This window comes from Saccopteryx leptura, chromosome 9 (genome assembly GCF_036850995.1).
Source record: "Saccopteryx leptura isolate mSacLep1 chromosome 9, mSacLep1_pri_phased_curated, whole genome shotgun sequence".
NCBI classification, from domain to species: domain Eukaryota; kingdom Metazoa; phylum Chordata; class Mammalia; order Chiroptera; family Emballonuridae; genus Saccopteryx; species Saccopteryx leptura.
In genome coordinates this window covers 17,851,395-17,870,591 of record NC_089511.1, presented here as the reverse complement: position 1 = coordinate 17,870,591, position 19,197 = coordinate 17,851,395, and the positions used below count along the sequence as shown (strand labels likewise).

The following is a 19,197-nucleotide window of genomic DNA, read 5'->3' as shown; positions in this document are numbered from 1 at the left end:
GTGTCTGGCTGCTTTTAAGAGTGAGTGCTGAGGCCCTGGCTGGTTGGTTCAGAGGTAGAGCGTCGGCCTGGCATGCGGGGGACCCGGGTTCGATTCCCGGCCAGGGCACACAGGAGAAGCGCCCATTTGCTTCTCCACCCCCCCCCCTCCTTCCTCTCTGTCTCTCTCTTCCCCTCCCGCAGCCAAGGCTCCATTGGAGCAAAGATGGCCCGGGCGCTGGGGATGGCTCCTTGGCCTCTGCCCCAGGCACTAGAGTGGCTCTGGTCGCGGCAGAGCGACGCCCCGGAGGGGCAGAGCATCGCCCCCTGGTGGGCAGAGCATCGCCCCTGGTGGGCGTGCCAGGTGGAGGATCCCGGTCGGGCGCATGCAGGAGTCTGTCTGACTGTCTCTCCCCGTTTCCAGCTTCAGAAAAATAAAAAAAAGGAGTGAGTGCTGAGCCTGCCCAGGCGGTGGCACAGTGGATAGCATGTCAGACTGGGACCCGGAGGACCCAGGTTCGAAACCCCAAGGTCGCTGGCTTGAGCACAAGCTCACCAGCTTGAGTGAAAGGTCACTGGCTTGAGCATGGGATCATAGGCATGACCCCGTGGTCACTAGCTTGAGCCTAAAAGTCACTGGCTTGAAGCCCAAGGTCGCTGGCTTGAGCAAGGGGTCATTCGCTCTGCTGTAGCCCCCTGGTCAAGGCACATATGAGAAAGCAATCAATGAACAACTAAGGAGACTAAGGAGCCTCAACAAAGAATTGATGCTTCTCTCTCTCTTCCTGTCTGTCCCTATCTGTCCCTCTCTCTGTCTCTGTCAACAATAAGAAAAAAAGAGTGCTGGGAGGGACTTGGGCCTGGGCTGACCTGTCTTCTCATGTTCAGCAGATCCTATTTGCCTGGGCAGGAGGTGCTTGTTCCCGCCGGCAGCTGTGTGTCCGGCCGTTGCTCTGCAAGGCTGACATCCATGTAGGCAATCATCATCCCTCAGCAGGAACTGGCTGACAGTTGGCTCCTACTGTGTGATGTCTGGGGGATGGGAGGGGAATGTGTTTAGTAGGTAGGGGCCCAGGAGGGAGCAGAGCACCCAGTCTAGGCCATCTCCATGAACTCTGAGGAGTAACCTTTCTTCACTAGCCTGTTGACATGTGGTTTTCTGAGGCCAAGCAGGGAAAGGCAGGCAGGTCAGCAGGTAAAAGACAGAGTCCCCCTTTGAGCCTGGCCTTCCGTGGGATGACAGTGTGGGGGCACCGTACCATGAAGCAGAGTTGGCCAGAAGTTGTTCTGTCACTCCTGGCTTGGGGACAAAGCAGCAGGCTGTCACCACTTGGCTTGGGGGTTTGTGGCTGTTTCAGGGGCTCTGACATGGGGGCTGCCCTAGCCAATCCATGGTTGTGATGTTTGGACTCACCATGAAAGGGGCAAGGGAGGGAAGGGGGAGGACTATGAGTAGGAGGCTTGGCGAGCGCCCAGTCTCCCCGCTTGGGCTGAGCAAGGCGCATGCTCTGCACAGGCCTACCTGGAATCCTTCTACAAGTTCTGCACCCTGCTAGGCGGGACCACGGCCGATGCTATGTGCCCCATCCTGGAGGTGAGTGCTGCCCACCCTCCCGCCTGCTGGTCCCTAGGGGAAGACAGGCCGAGGGGAAGCCCTGCTGACTGACTGGCTACTGCCTTTCCCCCTCCCTCTCTCCTTGCCTATGCTCTGGCCCACAGTTTGAAGCAGATCGCCGCGCCTTCATTATCACCATCAATTCCTTCGACACAGAGCTGTCCAAAGAGGACCGTGCCAAGCTCTTTCCTCATTGTGGGAGGCTCTACCCAGAGGGCCTGGCCCAGCTAGCTCGGGCTGATGACTACGAGCAGGTTAAGAACGTGGCTGACTACTACCCGGTGAGTACCCTGGCTACAGGACCGAGGGGTGGGCATATTGGCACTCGCACCCCCACCACATACCTAACAGTACCCTCATGCTTGTGCTTACCACCACTCCCGTGGTCAGGAGTATAAGCTGCTTTTCGAGGGTGCAGGCAGCAACCCTGGAGATAAGACCCTGGAGGACCGATTCTTTGAGCATGAGGTAGGTGCCAGGCCTGCCTGTCATAGGGAGGGGTTGGTGGCTCAGGCCTGACTGCAGTCATGGCCACTTGCACACCACGCCTGCCTCTGTCCGCAGGTAAAACTGAACAAGTTAGCCTTCCTGAACCAGTTCCACTTTGGTGTCTTCTACGCCTTTGTGAAGCTCAAGGAACAGGAGTGTCGCAACATTGTGTGGATTGCTGAGTGCATCGCCCAGCGCCACCGCGCCAAGATTGACAACTACATCCCCATCTTCTAGTGCCCTGGCCCAAGGCTCCCACAAGTGTGTGTCTGTGTGTGCTGTGACCAAGGCCGCAGCTCAGTTGCCTGCCCTGGGGGTAGCACATTGTCCTAGCAACGGCCCAGCTTCCTTGGTCTTCTGAGACTGCTCTTGGGCCTGAAAGGGGGCTGGGTACCTGCTCCCCTCACCAAGGATGGACCAAGTCCCCCTCCAGATCAGGGAGGCCCCCTCAGCCGTTTACAGCCTCTGACACGTCTAAGAAGCATGTGGTCACTTTTGTGCCCCTCCCTTGAGCACCCCTGGGAGCAGTGTGAACCTCTTCTCCCCCCTGCGGGTCATCCCCAGAGCCATGGTCCAGGGGAAGCACTGTGTGTGTATCCTAGGGGCATGGGGAAGTAGCTGTGCATCCCCCTCCCTCAGCTCTGCCCCTCTGAACAATAAACTGCCCTCTCTAAGCCCGGTGTCTACTGTCTCCTTTGGGCTCTAGTTCTTTTTCTTTTCCCAGACCCCCACTTCCCTTGGGTGTACCCTTACTGAGCCCAGCCCCACCTTGCCTAAGCCTCTGCCTCCCTCCGTCAGTCTCAGTCGGTGGTCCCAGGCTGGCTCTCTCCTGAGCAGCCAGACTCCTCAGGGCAGGAGAGTCACTGGGGGGTAGCCCCTTCCTCTGTTGGAGGCTTGGGTTCTGGCTCTGGAGAGCCCTCGGGCCTCCCTATTTGCTTCACTGAGCTCCACCATTCCCAAGGCCAGGGTTATCACCCCCATTTCACTATGAGGAAACCCAAATCTATGGAGAAATGACTTGCCCAAGGCCGATGGAGGGGACAGGTATGAACCAGAGTGTGTGCCCCAAACCTTGTCCCTCATGCTGAGCCCCAGGGGCTCCCCAGGCAGTCCCAGTGTCACACAGCCACAGCCTATCGCCCCCTCCAAACACAGTACCTCCCCTACTCTAGGAGAAATAAAAATTCATTTATTTAAAAAATGGCAATCAGGCAAGTAGGGTAGGCAGCCTCCCTGTGGCATGGCGGGTTTGGGGTGGGTGCTCGGGCCCCTGATTCTTGAGCCAGTCAAGAACAGTTGAGATTCACTCTCTGAGTCGCAGCACTGAGGCACTAGTGCTGAAAGATAGTCCTGAGGGGTCCCCAGCCTACCTCTTCACTTCCTAGTTTGCAGAGGCACTGACTGTGGGATCGTGTCAAAGGCTACAGCTATGTTTTGCCCTAAATTTCCCATCCAGCTGGATTCTCCAAGCTGCAGGGTGGAGCCTTGTACCCTGGAGGGTCTCTTTGGGCTCATGAAGCAATAGAGAGGCCCAGAGGTTCACTGGGAAACCTTAGCCTCACCAGGTCTGACCTGGGGCATTGGCAGTGGCAGGGGGCTGGAGGGCATTGGCTAGGCTCTAGGGCACATGTGGGGGGTCACATGCCCAGGGGAGGCCCAAGAGCTCATGGGACCTCCTCTTCTGAAAGAGCTAGGCCATATGTACACACTGCTCATTGGGCCGCTGTGGGGTTAGGGCCCGGGTTTGGGTCTGGGTCTGGTTCTTGGGCTGCATCTTCGGTGGGAGTAGAGCCAGGCTTGCCAGGCCGCAGTGCTCTTGGCAGACAGGGACTGATGAAGAAGGTTTGCAGGAAGCGGCGCTGTAGGCCCTCGGGCAGGTAGTAGTGGATGAAGTACATGAGCCCCAGCCCACGGCCCGGGTAATAGCGGCGTTGTGGCTGAGCTGCCAGCAGCGCGTCGATGATGGCATCTACAACCGGGCTGAGGTCGGGCAGTGCCAGGCTCAGCGAGTGCAGGAACTGCCCGTGCACGTGTTCAATGTAGTCCTCACCATAGGCCTGCAGCAGCTCTTGCGGTAGGCTGGCCAGCAGCAGCTGCTTGCGCCGCTCCCAGTTGCCCACATTTTTCACTGACTCTGGAGGAAAAGTGGTAAGATCAACGTGGGGTCAGCTAGGGAAGCCAAAGACAGACAGACCTAGGTCTAACAGGCCAGTGACCCGCCTCCTGCCAAAGCCATGCCCACTCTTCAGGCCTGCCCCCCATAAACCACGCCCACCCCTCTTTTCCAGCCCCAGGCCTCCCTACCCCCCAACCCTGACTTGCACCTGTCTTGAAGCAGCCGGGCTGGATGACGCTGACCTTGACCCCCCAGGGTAGAAGTTCACAGCTGAATATGTCCATGAGCAGCACCACGGCTGCTTTGGAAGTCCCGTAGGCCCCCAAGCATGGATATGGCATGTCTCCTGGGGATGGATGGGAATGGGGTAGCTCAGCCTGGGCCAGGGGCTCCAGCATCCCTCCCCATCCGAGGGGCTTTTTTCCTGCCTGTGTGGGAGTGCACTCACCTGCTGGGCTGCCCAGGGTCACAATGCGACCCCTGGACCGGCGCAAAAGTGGCAAGAGGCCCTTAGTCAGCTGCAGTGTACCGAAGAAGTTCACCTCCATGCAGCTGCGGAATGTGGCCACTGGAGACAGCTCTGCATCGGCCACTACATCATTGAAGCCCGCATTGTTGACTAGGCCCCACAAGCCTGAGGGCATGGAGCAGGGAGGGCAGCTGTGGGTCAGGCCAGCAGCAAACCTACAATCTCTGCTTCGTCCCTCACACCTACCCAGCCACCCCTCTCCTCTGGGAGCCATGCCCACTGACCTGTGCTGGTGGTATGGGCCTTAGTGAACTCCAGGGCACGGCTAATGTCGGCTGGCTTGGTCAGGTCCATCTGCAGCAGCTTTAGGTGAGGGGAACAGCAGGCACGCAGCTCGAGGGCACCGGGGCTATCCAAGTTCAATACGGTGGCCAGCACCATGAAGCCCATGGCATCTAGCTTCTTGGCTGCCTCCTTGCCAAAACCAGAGTCACAGCCTGGCCAGAGCAGGGCAGCCAGTGAACTTCCACTGTGGCCCAGTCCAGCCCGAGACAACCCCAGGATCACCAGGGTCCAGACTGGAGCCAGACCCCTGGACACCCAAACTACCTGCAGTCAGCAGCCCTCTCTCCTCTCCTAGACCCATCTTGGCAGGCATCGCCCCTGGCTGATCATCTGTTCTTACACAGATGTCATCTCCAATTCTGCATAGCAAGCCCATCAAATATGGCTTACGAGTCCCACTTTATAGAGACCTGCTAAGTTGCTTCCTAAAGTCACTTGGCCAGCAAAGAGTAATGTCAGGACTCTGTCCCACGTGAGCCTGAGACCCAGTCCCAGCCCTAATGTCCTTCTGCCGGCTTGATAGCAAGCTTCTGCTCGAACGCTCAGGATTACTGCACAGCCTCCCTTCCTCTCTCACTGCCCTTGCCAGGTTTTTTTCTCCTACCTGGACACTGCAGCGTCCCTGCTTTAGTTCTGCCCCATCTTAATCCCTTATATCCATTCTCTACCTAAGCAACCAGAGGGATCTTTCCAAAAATGACAATATAACTCTGCTGCTGAAAACCTCCCCAAGGTTCCCACAGTGTGTGGGATGAAGCCTCAGCCCTCTGCTCCCATCTTCCAGGCCCTGCCCAACCTGAGCTGGCCTGCCTTTCCAACCTCAACACCCTCTACGGCTGTTCCAGGCTCCAGGCAAGCAGGAGGCCCATTCCCAAATCACCCCTGCTCCCCACCCTTGGAATTTCAATCAGTGGCAACAGTGGGGCCTTCTCTGAGCGGCAGACCACTTGCCCCCAGGACAGGGACAATGATGGATGGAGAGAACAGACCTGCATTTTTATCCCTTCCCACATCCACCAAGTGTGACCTGAGGTCAGTTACCACTCCTGAAGGCTTAACGTCCTGTCTTTGGTATGGAGAGAGGAACCGCCAGGCAGAGGCAGAGTGGGGTCCGATAAGCCTCTGCTTCCTTGATTGTTCCCACTCCAATCCTGGCTCTGTGGGCAGAGCCTCCTCCCTCACTGGTCTTCCCTCCCTGAGCAGAAACTGCCAAGCTGCTCTGCCTCCCCATCCTGGATGGTTCTGTACCCGCTCTCTGCAGTGAGGCACATTACACAGATGGGCTAGGCGCTTCAAGCTGGGCTTTGTGTGGCTGGGGGGGGCATCCTTCCTGGACAAGCCTAGCTGGGGCAGGGGAGTGAGCACGTGTATGTCCACTAGCCAAAGCAGTCCCCGCCCCAGAGCAGACAGGTCCTTCCCAAGGAAATTGAGGCTTCCCAGAGCCTTACCCCTGTTGTCCCAGCAGTTCGCCACTCTTGCACCCCTCTTACTCACGTGCACTCATATACCTGTACATACCTCCAACCTACCTGTAGTGAGCTGTGAACAATACACTGGCTCACTCCCATGAGACTCCTGCCTCCGTCAATGCACAAATATGCATACAAGGCACCCAGCCACTGGCCAAAACGCTGACCCCGGGCTGAGCTTCAAAGTAGCCTTGGCCAGTGGTTCTCAGGGGCATTCTCAGGGAGGGGGAGGCCACTCTGGCAGGTGGGGCAGGGCCTGGCCACCTACTTGTCTCAGTCAGGTGGTAAGGGGCCTCCAGAGTTTCCGGGCATTTGGGAAACTTGGAGGCTTATACCTGATGCTTAGATGGTGTGGGCTGGGCAGTCCTCTTCCCCTCCTTCATTGTGGGGCTTTGCAACCAGAGATGGGGGAGCCCACGTCACAGAAGGCATCCCTCCTCTCACTTCCCTCTCAGGCTCAAGGCTAGAAGAAGTAAGCAGCACCAAAGCCTGGGGTGAGATCTCAGGAAAGACACTAGTCCTTGCAGATGGCCTGGGTCCTGTTGAGGCAGCTCAAAAATCAGAAGGCAGAGGGGGAAGCTGCCCATTCCTGGGGCCAGCTCACCATTTAGTACCTACTTCCTACCAGGGGGGTCTGTCATCTTTCTTCCTCACACTCCTGAAACTAGGGTCCCCTAAGGCTTCACACACTGCACTCAGAACACTGGTCGCTCCTATCGGCCTGAACCCTCTTTTATCTCTACTCTCTTTGCTTGAAGCCCAAGCCCTCAGGCCACTTGCACCCTGCCTCAGCACAGTCTGGCTTCTTGCTTAGCATTCAAGGCTCCACCTGATGAAACAACTTCGCATCCCACCACGTCCCACCACATCCCAGCCACCAGACTGAAGACTGTCCCCCATTCAGACCATGCTCATCTGTGCCTCAAGCCTTTGTTCCACACCCTTTGTCTCATACAGAACACCTTCCGTACTCCACCTGTCTCCACCCATCCTCTGAGGCCCAGCTCAAGGATGGCCTCCTCTGGGAAGTTCTCCGAGTTCCATCTGATCATGCAGGGCCTTCTCCTGGACTGAGATCTCCAAGAAGCCAGTCTGGTGGCTGCCCCCAGCCCAAGCCCGATGCAAAGGCAGAGCGCCCTGAGCACCTGTTTAAAGCCATGGGATTTGGGAGAGAGACTAGGCTGCCCTCCTCCCATACAATGGAGCCAGTGCCCCCTGGCCTTTCTCCCCCTCCTCACTTCCGGCGGGGCCTCAGCCCCCCTTTTCCTCCCCTCGATCTGGTGACAGATTTATTCCCTGCTCCAGACAAAGGGAGCTCAGCCAGGCGGCCAGAAACACCTGAGCCCGGCTCGCTAAGGCCTCCTTTCTGGGCACAGAGGACTAGGAGGAATGGGAGGTGGAGTGCAGACTCTGGACTCTACACCTCAGCAGTTTGAGGGTGGTCAGCCGGATCTGAGAGCCAGCTGAATGCCCAGCTACTTGTCATGGTGACCTCAAACTTTTCTGGACTTCAAGGATCCCAGCCAATTGGGTGGTGAGGTTCTCAACTGCTGGTCTAAGTGCCTTTCTCTGGCCCCAGGAAAGAGATACTGCATCCCATGTTAGGCAGAGTGGAAGGAGTGACTATCCTCGTAAGTCCCTCAGAGATTGCTCTCTTGTGGAGGGCCATAGTATAAATCACAAACTCCAAGAGACTCCAGCTTTCTCAGCGGCAGTCTCCCCTGCGCACCTGCCCACACTCTGCTCATTTTCCCTCCAACACTCCCCGCAGCGGCAGGCAATTAACCTAGACTTGGGAAGGTAAAATTGCTTCTTACTTAGTTTGCTCTCTGCACCCAAGGGAAGGGGACTCTTTCTATTCAGGGGCCCCTGCCTTGCCGTGCCCATGGGAACCCTCTGGGTGTCCGGTCCCGCCCTAGAAGCCTGGGTCCCCGCGCCCCGCGCACTCACCGGTGATGAGCACCGCGCGAGTGGCCACGGGCAGGCGTGGCGGGCGCGCCAGGCAGGACAACGCGATCCAGCCGGCAGCGGCCAGCACGGCGAGTGCAGCCAGCGGGGGCAGCAGGCGCTGGCACAGCCAGTCGAGCGCGGCCAACAGCGCCAGCGCCGCCAACAGCGGGCGGCCCAGACGTAGGTCTGCGCGCAGTAGCTGCAGCAGTGCACGGGCCGCCACGAGCAGCCAGGCGCCGCCCGACGGCCAAGGCCAGCGCTCCATGGCTGCCGGCCGGACTGGGGCGGGCCGGGGTAGTGGCTGGGCTTGGGGGTCGGGAGTAGGAAATCGGTGCCGGGGAGACGGGCGCGGGGTGCAGCAGAAAACGGACCAGGGCGGGAGAAATACTCGCTTTCTCTGTTCGCCCTCGGGCCGAGCTTATAAAGAGCCCCGGGGGCGGGGGAGAAGGCGGGGCGGAGGCGGGGAGGGGGCGTGGCCGTTCTCCATCAGTCCTGGCACCCAGAGCCGGGCAGGTGCCCCCGCCTCCGCCCCGCCCCGCCCCCGCAGCCAGAACTGCTTTCGAAGAAGCCGGAACAAAGTCCCAAAGTTGCTGCTGGAGGAGGAGACGCCCCGCCGTGGGGCCTGCCTGGCCAGAGAGAGGGCCCTACCGTCCAACCCTCGTGGTCAGCCTCCGCTCACCTCCGAGTTCCCACACACGCTCCCCGGCCTCTGAGCCGCCGCTCCCAGGTGAACACAGCCAGCTCACACTTGCTTGGGGCACCTGAAGACACGCACAACCTCCCTCCACGCGCCCTACACTGACAGTACGCCGCGGGGAATCAGATCGCCCTATCGGGCCGCCGCTACCGCCGCGCTCCCACGCCGTGCGCGGCCGCAGGGCCATCGCACACACTCCTGGACACGCGTTCACAAAACCCGGGCCACAAAAACCGGCTTGGGGAGGGGGTTGGGGGAAGCAGGATGACCACCCGGTTCTTGGTCGGGTTCTTGGGAGTCTTTGCCCTACCTTCCCCTTCCCTGCCCTGGAGATGCACCAGCTGCACCTCCTCCTGCCACACAAGTTTATGTATGTGGGGGTGCTGGTGGGGGAGAGAATGGGAGTCACAGGAAGCGGCTGGGCCTCCCATTACCTCCAGCTCACCCTCCTACCCCAGGGACTTCAAGAGCAGGGCCAGTGGGGACACCTGGGGAGTCGGTGAGGGCAGCCTCTAGGACAGGGTGATGCCTGCCCTGTTCCCATTATTCCCCAGGGGATAAAATAAATAATGTGAGTGTGGGTGCATTTCCCTCCCTGTGCGTATAAAGGTTTGTGTTTGTGTGTGGCCTGGCGGCCCCCCACCCTGCACACCCCCGTGTCTGGCACCTTGTGCTTGGCATTCATGCCAGGGTTCTGCCAGGCAGTAGGAATTGGTGCCAGTACCTGACTGCCAGGCCCTATGCTGAGGGCAGAAGGTACAGCCCATGGCAGAGGGGCTTCCTGCTTCCTGTGGGCTTCTGAGCCTTGCCCAGTATCTCATCCATGCCCACAGTTGATCCTAGAAGGTCATGGACCCCACCCAGCTCTGTTGCCCATTTTGTATTTTAAGTGCCCAGGCTGTGCCACAGCTTCAAAGCAATGCCTCCTCCAAAGCCTTCTCTGCCACCCAGGCATGGCCCCGTGGTGGGCCAGGGGTGTTTCAGTGAGGGGGGCTGGGAGTCAGACCCACTTAAGGGGACAGGCTTTGGGTAGAGAATCCATTTCCCATCCAGAGCACTCCTGTTTTCCTACATATTCCTCCTATAAGTTTGGGTGACAGACTAGCCTGGCCCTGGAAGGCAGGACTTGCTTGGAGAGGGTGTGTGACCTGACCTTGGGTATATGACCTTGTGTGCCTATATTTGTGTATACTCAAGTCCATGGGCTCCATGGCTTGTCTCTGCACACATGGAATGTCTCTCCCTGTGCTGTCACTTCGTATGTATTGTGCGTGTTTCCAGTAATTCTTCTTTGGTCTGGGTCATCCTTTGGAAACTCAGGGAAACGTTTCTTTTCCAAAACCTGTTGAGTCCTCTTACCCTAAATCTATGGTCCAGACCCAAAGGTAGGCACAGCACCCTTGGCCTGACTCCCTGATCTGAGCTATATACTGGGATTGGTGGGACCCACTCCCCGCCCAGCTCTAGTCACCATCCTGAGAATCTGGCGCTAGTTCCCCTAGCTTCAGTTCTTTAGAGGCTTCCCTTTGGGAGAGGGTGTGGAGGAGAGGGTGAGGTAGGGATCCCAGGCAACCTTCAAGGTCAAGACCACATAAGTAGTACCGGCACCTGCCAAGAGCAGGAGTTGAAGGGTTAGGGAGATGGAAATGGGAAAAGCAAGGTGAGAACAGAGATTGAGGAACAGGATCCTATACTGTCCTAGGAAGGGTCTGTGACTCACTGGAAAGCCTGTGATGGGGAGAAACCTGCTGAGAGGGGATGTAGGGAATCGTCTTTTGCTGCAAAGTATAGGATGATTAGGATGGGGGGGGGGGGTCTCCAGCTCAGCTTCTGGGGCACTGCCACCTTAAAGGGAACCATTAGTCTTATGTGGTCTGGGTCTTGCAGGACTAGGTGATCTGCCACATCTATCTATCTAATCTATCTATCTATCTATCTATCTATCTATCTATCTATCTATCTGCCCCCTGACACATTTCCTCTCACTTTCTAGGCCAGGAGGTCATGCCTTCTTCCCAGGATCAATGCTTTAGCCTCCTGTGACTCCTTCTTGGGGAAGGGGTAAGCTGACCAGGAGGAGATATTCTGGAAGTAGAAAGAAGGTGGTTTGGGCAGTCACAGCTGGGAGTGGCTGGCCCAGCCCTGTCTGGGGCCCGGTGCCAGGTTGTGTCTGCCCAGGGGCAGAGAACCAGCCTCTGCCAGACCCAGGAGTCTGGGCTGGCAGGGGCCTCCAGGGAAGAGAAGGGAAGGGGGCAGGAGCCCCAGCAGATAAGGCAGGGCCTGGCAGGGACAGGAATGAAGGGTAACCAGGAGCAAAGCCTCTGAGCCCATAGCCTCCCTCCGTTCTAGTCCTGTCCCCATCCCCCAGCCCCTGTCAGAAAGCTGGTGAGCCAAATCCTTCGCATGCCCCCAGGCTCCGGAGGGCCGCGCAGTGGGTGGAAGGCTGGGGGGCTGGATGCCGGCTCCTCCAGCTGAGTCCAGCAGCTCACTGGCACCATCTGCTGGCCGTTAGGGGAGGGCATGGCTCTGAAGGGGAAAAAGTGAAAATGACTGTCGGATTTGAATATGGGGGGAATAAAAGTGCTGGGCATGGGGTGCCAAGTGGCAGCCTTCAAAAGCTCAGGCTCTACCCCCTGACTACACAGTAGGGTTCCTGGAGTCAGGCACTCCCTTATCACCACTTCCTCCCTTTGGTCCAGCTCAGAGGAGGCAGCAGAGTCCCAGAGAGGCCCTACCCTGCACTCTGTTCACCCCTGGCACCCCATTACCCCAACTTCCTGGTCTGACGGCAGAGGGGCCCCAATGGCCAGTCCCTCCACCTGGGTTATGGATCCCATCCTCGAAGACAGCATACTTTTATTGGGTCCCCACTGCGTGCTGGGCCCTGTGCTGGGCGGGCCACACGGATATGATACACTAACTGCTGGGCCCTTCCCAGCGGCCAGAACTCAGGCTCTGGCCTCTCCCACTGGGAAGGAACCACAATCAAGAACTGCTTTTACCTCAGTCCTCTCTCCCTCTCCGCAAGCATTGTTCTCACGCACTCCCCTCCCCCATTTTCAGCCACATTTCTCTAAAATTGTCAACCATCACCGTTGCCATTCTCATTTCAATGACATTTTAGCCCCCAAACACCCTACACATCTCTGCCTTCAGTTAACTTAGCTTCCTTGAAGCCTCTCCCGTGGGGGCAGTCCTCATGCCCCAGCCCCTTCGACCCGGGGGCACCGGTGAGGCCGCCGCTGAGGGGGCCCCCACCCCTCAGGCTCCTCTTTGGAGCTTCTCTTTCTTCGGGGGGGCCTCTGGCTGTGGACACCCACTCCCTTCAGCATGAGCTCATCTTCCTACTCACATGCTGGTGACTCCCACGCTCCTTTCCAGCCAAGGCCTCGCTCTGGACTCCGGGCCCACATGTCCCCTTGGACGTGCCTGCAGATGCCTCCCTTGGACACGCTTAAGCCCCTTACACTCAGCATGCCCGAAGATGGCCTCATCTTTCCTGGTTCTGACAGCACCCTCCCCCACATCACCCCTACTCTTTTTTTTATTTTTTTATTTTTATTTATTTATTCATTTTTAGAGAGACAGAGAGAGAGAAGGGGGGAGGAGCTGGAAGCATCAACTCCCATATGTGCCTTGACCAGGCAAGCCCAGGGCTTTGAACCAGCAACCTCAGCGTTTCCAGGTTGACGCTTTACCCACTGCGCCACCACAGGTCCACCCCTACTCTTCATTTCACGCGCTGGCCTCCAAGGCTCCTGGTCTGTCCCAGCCCTGGGGTGCACGGGCCTCACCCTAGCCCTTTGTAGGGAGTAGCATTATTACTATTTACATTCAAGGAAACTGAGGCTTCCAGAGGCTGAGAAAATGGTTCAAGGTCTCAAACTCAGATACACTTGAGTCTGGATCTTGGACCAGCCCCACGATTCAAATCCAGGTGTCCCTCAGTCCAAAGTCCGGGCTCCTGAGAACTGTGCTACGCTGGGCCACATTGCTGGGCTCCTTAGACTTCGTGAGGAGGGACAGGAGAGCTGCTGATGATCTTAAGCAAATGAGGCCCTGTTCCAGTTGGTCAGGAAAAGGATTTGGGGACAGGGGAAGAATGGAGGCTGGGAGTCCTGTTGCTGAATGCGGACGAGGGGCAGAGAGGACTCTTTTGGACAGAGTCCGAGGTGCTTATGGACATGCAAGGGTTGAGCCCAGAGGTGGCTGGGTGCCTGTGGTCCCCAGCATATCACTCACGTGGCTGGGAGATAGCTGACTCACCTCCTCGTGCTCTGGGCATGAACTGAACCCCTCTCCATTTTCCACGGTACCCCATCTAGACTGTGTACCTGGAAATCGGCTCCTTTGGTCCCTGGAAGAGGGGAGAAGGGAAAGTGAGAGGCAGCAACATAACATACGCTTTCAAACTCTCCTCTGAACTTTTAGTTTGCCTCTGAGATTGAAGGCAGGTGTTTGGAAATTAGGGCCCTCGAGTTTGGGAAATACTAAAATAATGTCTCCTGAAGGGTTTTCTGGGCCAGCCCAAGGGAAAGGCAAGCCCCAGCTGGGAACACTTACCCGGAGAGCTTGGCTGACTCCAGGTGAAACTGGCCTTCTTGGATCTTGCTGTGTGGCTTTGGGCTATTCATAAGCTTCTGTTACATTTACTGTTTGCCGTATGCCTGTCTTTTGTATCCAACTTGCTCATACTTTATTTACTTACTATCCTCACGTTTTCACTATGAAGCAGGTACTATCATCATCCCCTTCCTATATGAAAGAAAGCAGACTCACAGAGGTTAAATGACGCGCCCTACATCACATAGCTGGCCAGGCACTACGCTCCTAACCATCAGACCATCACGCCGCACTGCCCCCTCGCCTTCAGCCTAGGACTTTGGCATTGTGCAGTGGGCAATCACTAGGCAGAAGACCATCGACCTTTTAAAATTTGCTTCTGGATTAGAAACATGTCTCCCAACGGTAGAATTAAAGCAAGTTGTTAAAACTAATTCCAAAACTTGCTTCCTTACAGCTTCCATCACCCCTGATTCAGGCCTTTTCTGGGCAGAACAACTGCAAGAGATACAAAACTTAGTTGCTGTTGGCTGACTGGTTTACTTTATTTGCATATACATAATTCAGCCCCACCCGTGGTGGCGAATACCAGCCCGGTGGAAGCTGAGGCTGTTTTCTGATTACTGGTGGGGAGGTCTGTGTGTGTGTTTTTTAAATAAACTGAAACCAGATGGAAGGAGGTTTTGTTCACAGCCTGTCCTAAAGTTTTCTCCAGCAAATTCCTTGAAAAGCCAACCACCTATGAGTGGTGCCTGCTCTCCTCGGAGGTCCGGAGGTCCTTTGCTGCTAGTATGCAAACAGTGAACGGGGTTAGGATTTCTAAAAGTGAAAACCAAAGGAGAAAAAGAAGCTTCTAGGCCCAAGGGCTCTCAAGAATGGGGGATGTGTGTGTGTTAATTTCCTGATTTGTGCCCTGGGCTGGGGCTTGAGTCAGAGTCACCCGGACCGACTACTTGGTGAAAATATGGTTTCCAGACCCCCCACATATAACTCCATTTGCAGCACTAACTGCTGACAGGAGACTCCCCCACCCCCAGGGCTCAGGAGGGTTTGAGTTTTGAGTCAGTGGAAGGGGTTATCCCCCCTACAAGGGACCCAAGCCACTCTCGTTTCCATCCTAGAAAGGCCAGTTGTTCAAGGTGATTATCGAAATATTTTTAACTGCCAGCTAGGTCGGGGGCTTTGTCACATCCCTCGAGCAGCTCATTAAGTGGTTCCCTGTTCAAAGAGATGAAGCAAGTGCACCCACTGGTCGCTGTGCCAGGGGGTTGGCATTTTTCTTTGGAACGTGAATTGAGCATTGTCATAGTGAAGCATGACCCGGTCCCCAGGCAGGGGAGAACACTTCCTTTCCAGCTCTGACCTTCATTCCTAGCTCAGAACACTGCTCTCTTGGATTCTGAGCCTTTTCAGATAATTGTGTCAGGTTACATAAGGTTTCGAGACATGAACACTCAAAGGAAATTCCACTGGGAATGGGCCTGAGAAGTTCCCTAATATAATCTGCTTTAAAGTATTCGAGGAAAAAATGCAGGTGCCTCAGCCCTGTGTATTTCTGTAATAAAGTAGGAACAGGCAACAACTTTGCATGCACGTGCCTTTCCCCACAGAAATGAGCGAGCAAAGTGATAGCTTTCATGGGGAGTGGGAATACCCCTCCCCAGGGAGCACGTGCATGGCTGGGTGGAGGTCGGTTGCAAAAAGGGCAGCTTTAACCAGGATGCCACGGAAATCCTTACCACAGCAGGGTACCATTTTCCCCCCTTTCTGCATCTTAGGTAACACATGTGGTAAATATAAGCCTTCAGTTTTCCAAGAAACATAACATAAAAAACTGAATTACTGGCAGAGAAACTTTAAAATCTTTGCTTCCTAGGACTCTGCGGACACATTTTCCACACACCATGATTTTATTTCATTTGCCTCCAAGGGACGGCCCTGCAGCAGCTCTGTTGCATAAGGTGCTGTTTCCAAACACCTTGTTCCCAACTAGAGGCACAGAGTAAGTTTTATCTAGATCCGAGAGAGTTCTGGAGGGGTGACATCGTGTTCCAAGCTGCCCTGGTTATAGTCAACAGTGGGAATGCTGCCAGAGCCTTCTCACTGAGGAAGCTGGGAGAATATTCTAAATACCGAACGGCAGTTCTTTCTTGAAGCACAAAGTGGTCGTAAAAATCACTTAACAAGAAAAAATTAATGGGAGGAAAATATCTTGAGTGTAGCAAATAAAAAACAACTTTTACGAGGGACATGGAAAAAACAGTTTTACTACGAAGGGACGGTAATATAAGGAAAGTCAATTTTACACCAAAAATAAGTCAGCAAGTAGTAGTTACTTCACAAAAGGCCTCACAAAAGAATTCCTATAAATAGCACCGTCCTTTCCTTTGTTCTTTCCTTTCCTCCTTCCTTCATTCGATAAACTTCAACTGAGTGCTTACTATGACCCAGGCTTTGTGCTAGGGAAGCCATCACGAGCTAGAAAAACACATTCCTCTCCTTGTGGTCTGTCTGGCTGGAGGGACAGCCCCTGATCTGATCACTGCACAGAAGGAACTAGAAAGCAGAGTCCCCTGGTGCTATGTGGCAGCAAAGCCACTTCTATTTTGAGGGTGAGAGAAAACTCTCTTGGAGAAAGTGATGTTCCAGGCAGTGAGAATGTCATGTGCAAAGGCCCTGTGTAGAGGGAGCCTGCTCCTTTGAGGAAAGGGAGTCCAGAGGGCTGCAGGGGTCAGCTGGAGCCATAGGGCAAAGGAGGTCTTGGAGGCTGTGGTGAGGAGGAGGTTTTGATTCTAACTTTATGGCATATAGAAACACTGCTCCCTGGGGGAGCAGGGAGAGTCACTGAGGGTTGTAAGCAGGAAGTAAAATAATCAGCTTGGCTTAAAAAAAAAAAAAAAAAGACAGCCACAAGCTGTGAGGAGAATGGACTGACAGTGTGGGGAGCCTACAATGGAAGCAGAAAGACCAGCCAGGAGGCCGCTGTGCTTGCTGGGGCAAGAGCTGCTGGTGGTCATGGGGACCGGCCAAGTGGATGGGCTGACTCATCCAGGGCCCATTGGAAAGGGTACTGTGACCCAGATGAAGTGGACTCAAGCAAGAGCTGTGGCTGACCTCGTCCCACCCAGGCTAAACTGATCATTAAAACTTAATTCTATTAGTTGATGAAATGGATAGCATCATTCCTGGTAGAAAGACAAATATGGTCTAGATTATGTGTATCAGTGTTTACTACCAACTGAGTACTCTGTTTTTATAGGCCTGACCACATTTTCAGGCTTCATTACCACCCACTGTAATAGCTATTGTTACCCCACTTCACATAGGAGCAAACTGAGAATTAGCAAGGTTAAGGAATTTGTCCTGCTAGTGACTGGCAGAACTAGGGTTGAAATGCATAACCACTGGCCTGCCCTGGGACAAGCGACAACCCCAGGAAGCCTGGGCAAACACTGGCACTAAGGATGGGCCGCTGGTTCTGGCCCAGGGCAGGATGAGCCGCCTTTGCCCGCCCGGCCGCCCGCCCAGGAGTATCTTCCGGCAATCCTAGGAGCCATGTAAGCCAGCTTGGGAACTTCTCGCACACGTGTAAGCACAAGCCCTCACAACCACAGTGGGCTTTTCCTCCCTGTGGTCTGGGCTCTTCTACCCTAGGCAGACCTGCCCTGTAGGTCATGGAAAGCAGCTCTGGGCAGGAACAAGTTCTGCCCTAGGGACTGACTTCTGTTCCAGAAAAATGTGTCACATTTTCATAGAAATTGGCCAGAGGAGGTGGGAGGAGTTGGAACAACACTCCACGTGAAGGGAACCCTGTGGGAAAAGGCCTGGGGGTAGGAGTGAACACTGCAGGTTCCAGGAATTGCACAAGCCTCACAGGCACAGGGATGAGGAGGTGGACAAGAGCTTGCTGAGCGGGGTGGTGGGAGCCATGCTTTGGTGTTTCAATTTGTTTAAAGGCAAAGAAACCCTGCTTATCTTAAACAGAAGACTGGTTCAGTGATGTTTTCATGTTAGGAAGATTTTTGCCACTCGTCTGCCTGGGAGCAGGCAATTTGTGGCCTTCCTCAGTCGATGATGGCCTGGGCAGTCTCCGACTCTGGACTGGAGACCACAGCATGATGACAAATTCAGAAGAATGTGATTAAACTGCCTATACCTTTAAAAAGCAAATTTGGCCTGAAGGAGTCCTCAGAGGGCCTGACCTGGAGTCACTCAGACAGACACTGAGTGTCACTTGCCTTTTTGTTTCAAATGAAACAGCTGTAATTGCTTACATGTATGTGTACTTAACTCTATTTGAAACTTACTGTACTAGTTTCTTGTTGCTGCCATAACAAATTGCATCAAATTTAGTGGTTTAAAAAACACAAATGTATTATCTTACAGTCCTGGAGGTCAGAAGCTTAAAATGGGTCTCATAAGGCTAAAGTCAAGGCACAGGCAGACTGGTTCCTTCTGGACGCTCCAGGAGAGTATATGTTTTCTTATCTTTTCCAGCTATTGAGGCCCCTGGATTCCCTGGCTCATGGCTTCTTCTTTCATATTCAACACCAGCAGTGTAGGGTTTTAAAATTCTTTTGACCTATGCTTTCAGCAGCACATTCTCTTATAAGGCCCTTGTGATCACACTGTCTCTAGGTGGATAATGTTCCATCTCAAGATCCTTACTCATATCTGCAAAGTCCTTTTGCCATGTACGGTAACATAGTCATAGGTTCCAGAGATTAGGATGTAAACATCTTTGGGGGCTTAATTTGTTAAAGTGGGATTACCACTGCTTTAACAAATTACGAGAAAGAATGACAAGTCTGGCAGCTAAGAGGAGGATGGACTGGAAGCAGGCAGGCTGATGTTAGGCAGACCAGACTGGAGGCTGCTGCAGAGTCAGCAACAAAGATGCTGGTGGTCTGGGCTGGAGTGGAGTGGGAAGAATGAACACAGGACATGTTTTAGAGGGAGGATTGCATGGTCTGGGGACTGTTGGGGTTAGATGGGCAAGGACTAGGAGGAGACTCAGTAGATGGTAGTGCCCTTTGGAGGGCCCAAGGGGAAGAGCAGGTTTGTGGAAAGGACAGAGGGCGTGTAGGGACGTGTTGTACCTAGATACCAATGGGAAATTCAGGAGAGGTGCCTGGGAGGGAGGGTGGCCCCAGGTCTAGACAGCTGTGACTCTTGGGACCTTCTTTTTCCTGTGGGGATACAGGGTTTGTTTTCTACTTTGATTTCTGGTTACTATCTCTGTTTGACCCTCAGTTCTCCTACTCCAGATAAGACTTGAGGAGACTTCTTGTATTTCTGAGGCCAGAGCAACACTGATCCTTATTCCACATCAAGTTTGAGTTTATCAGTCCTAGAAACAAGGCTTTTAAATCATAGAGAGATAAAGTCACTTGCACAAGACTCACAACTGGCATGTGACAGAGCAGGATTTGTTATGTTGTTGTTATCATATGCTTGGGAGCATGCATTTCAGAGGTTGGGATGTGTTCTGGCCAGTCCATTTTGA

The 19,197-nt window shown here is 54.7% G+C and overlaps 2 protein-coding genes across 3 annotated transcripts in view; one reads left to right on the top strand and one right to left on the bottom strand.

The window, feature by feature from the left end:
* ATP6V0D1 (ATPase H+ transporting V0 subunit d1) overlaps window positions 1-2,756 on the top strand; it is a 50,851-nt gene extending 48,095 nt beyond the window's left edge. Inside the window, exons 5-8 of the mRNA XM_066349229.1 lie at window positions 1,495-1,572; window positions 1,698-1,874; window positions 1,984-2,061; window positions 2,158-2,756. Of these exons, the coding sequence (XP_066205326.1) occupies window positions 1,495-1,572; window positions 1,698-1,874; window positions 1,984-2,061; window positions 2,158-2,319 (495 nt within the window). The 3' untranslated portion in view covers window positions 2,320-2,756. The remainder of the gene's footprint in view (window positions 1-1,494; window positions 1,573-1,697; window positions 1,875-1,983; window positions 2,062-2,157) is intronic.
* Window positions 2,757-3,249: 493 nt separating this feature from the next.
* Window positions 3,250-13,464, bottom strand: HSD11B2 (hydroxysteroid 11-beta dehydrogenase 2). 2 transcript variants are annotated; one of them, XM_066350008.1, is made up of 5 exons: window positions 13,395-13,464; window positions 4,952-5,164; window positions 4,647-4,832; window positions 4,407-4,544; window positions 3,250-4,216 (listed from the first exon to the last, which is right to left on the bottom strand). In XM_066350008.1, exons 1-5 carry the CDS (start codon window positions 13,447-13,449, stop codon window positions 3,795-3,797), a joined length of 1,014 nt encoding a protein of 337 aa, XP_066206105.1. In that variant the 5' UTR covers window positions 13,450-13,464; the 3' UTR covers window positions 3,250-3,794. The 2 variants fall into 2 exon arrangements, with proteins under 2 accessions (XP_066206105.1, XP_066206104.1); XM_066350007.1 differs by lacking the exon at window positions 13,395-13,464 and adding an exon at window positions 8,432-8,838.
* Between the last annotated feature and the right edge of the window lie 5,733 nt (window positions 13,465-19,197).

What these genes read in the sequence shown, in the direction of transcription:
- HSD11B2 (XM_066350007.1), bottom strand. Translation starts at nt 8,696, where the DNA reads ATGGAGCGCTGGCCTTGGCCGTCGGGCGGCGCCTGGCTGCTCGTGGCG. An exon ending in TCGCGCGGTGCTCATCACCG is followed by an intron (nt 5,165 to 8,431) that starts GTGAGTGCGCGG and finishes TGCTCTGGCCAG; the next exon opens with GCTGTGACTCTGGTTTTGGC. An exon ending in GGCCCATACCACCAGCACAG is followed by an intron (nt 4,833 to 4,951) that starts GTCAGTGGGCAT and finishes CCATGCCCTCAG; the next exon opens with GCTTGTGGGGCCTAGTCAAC.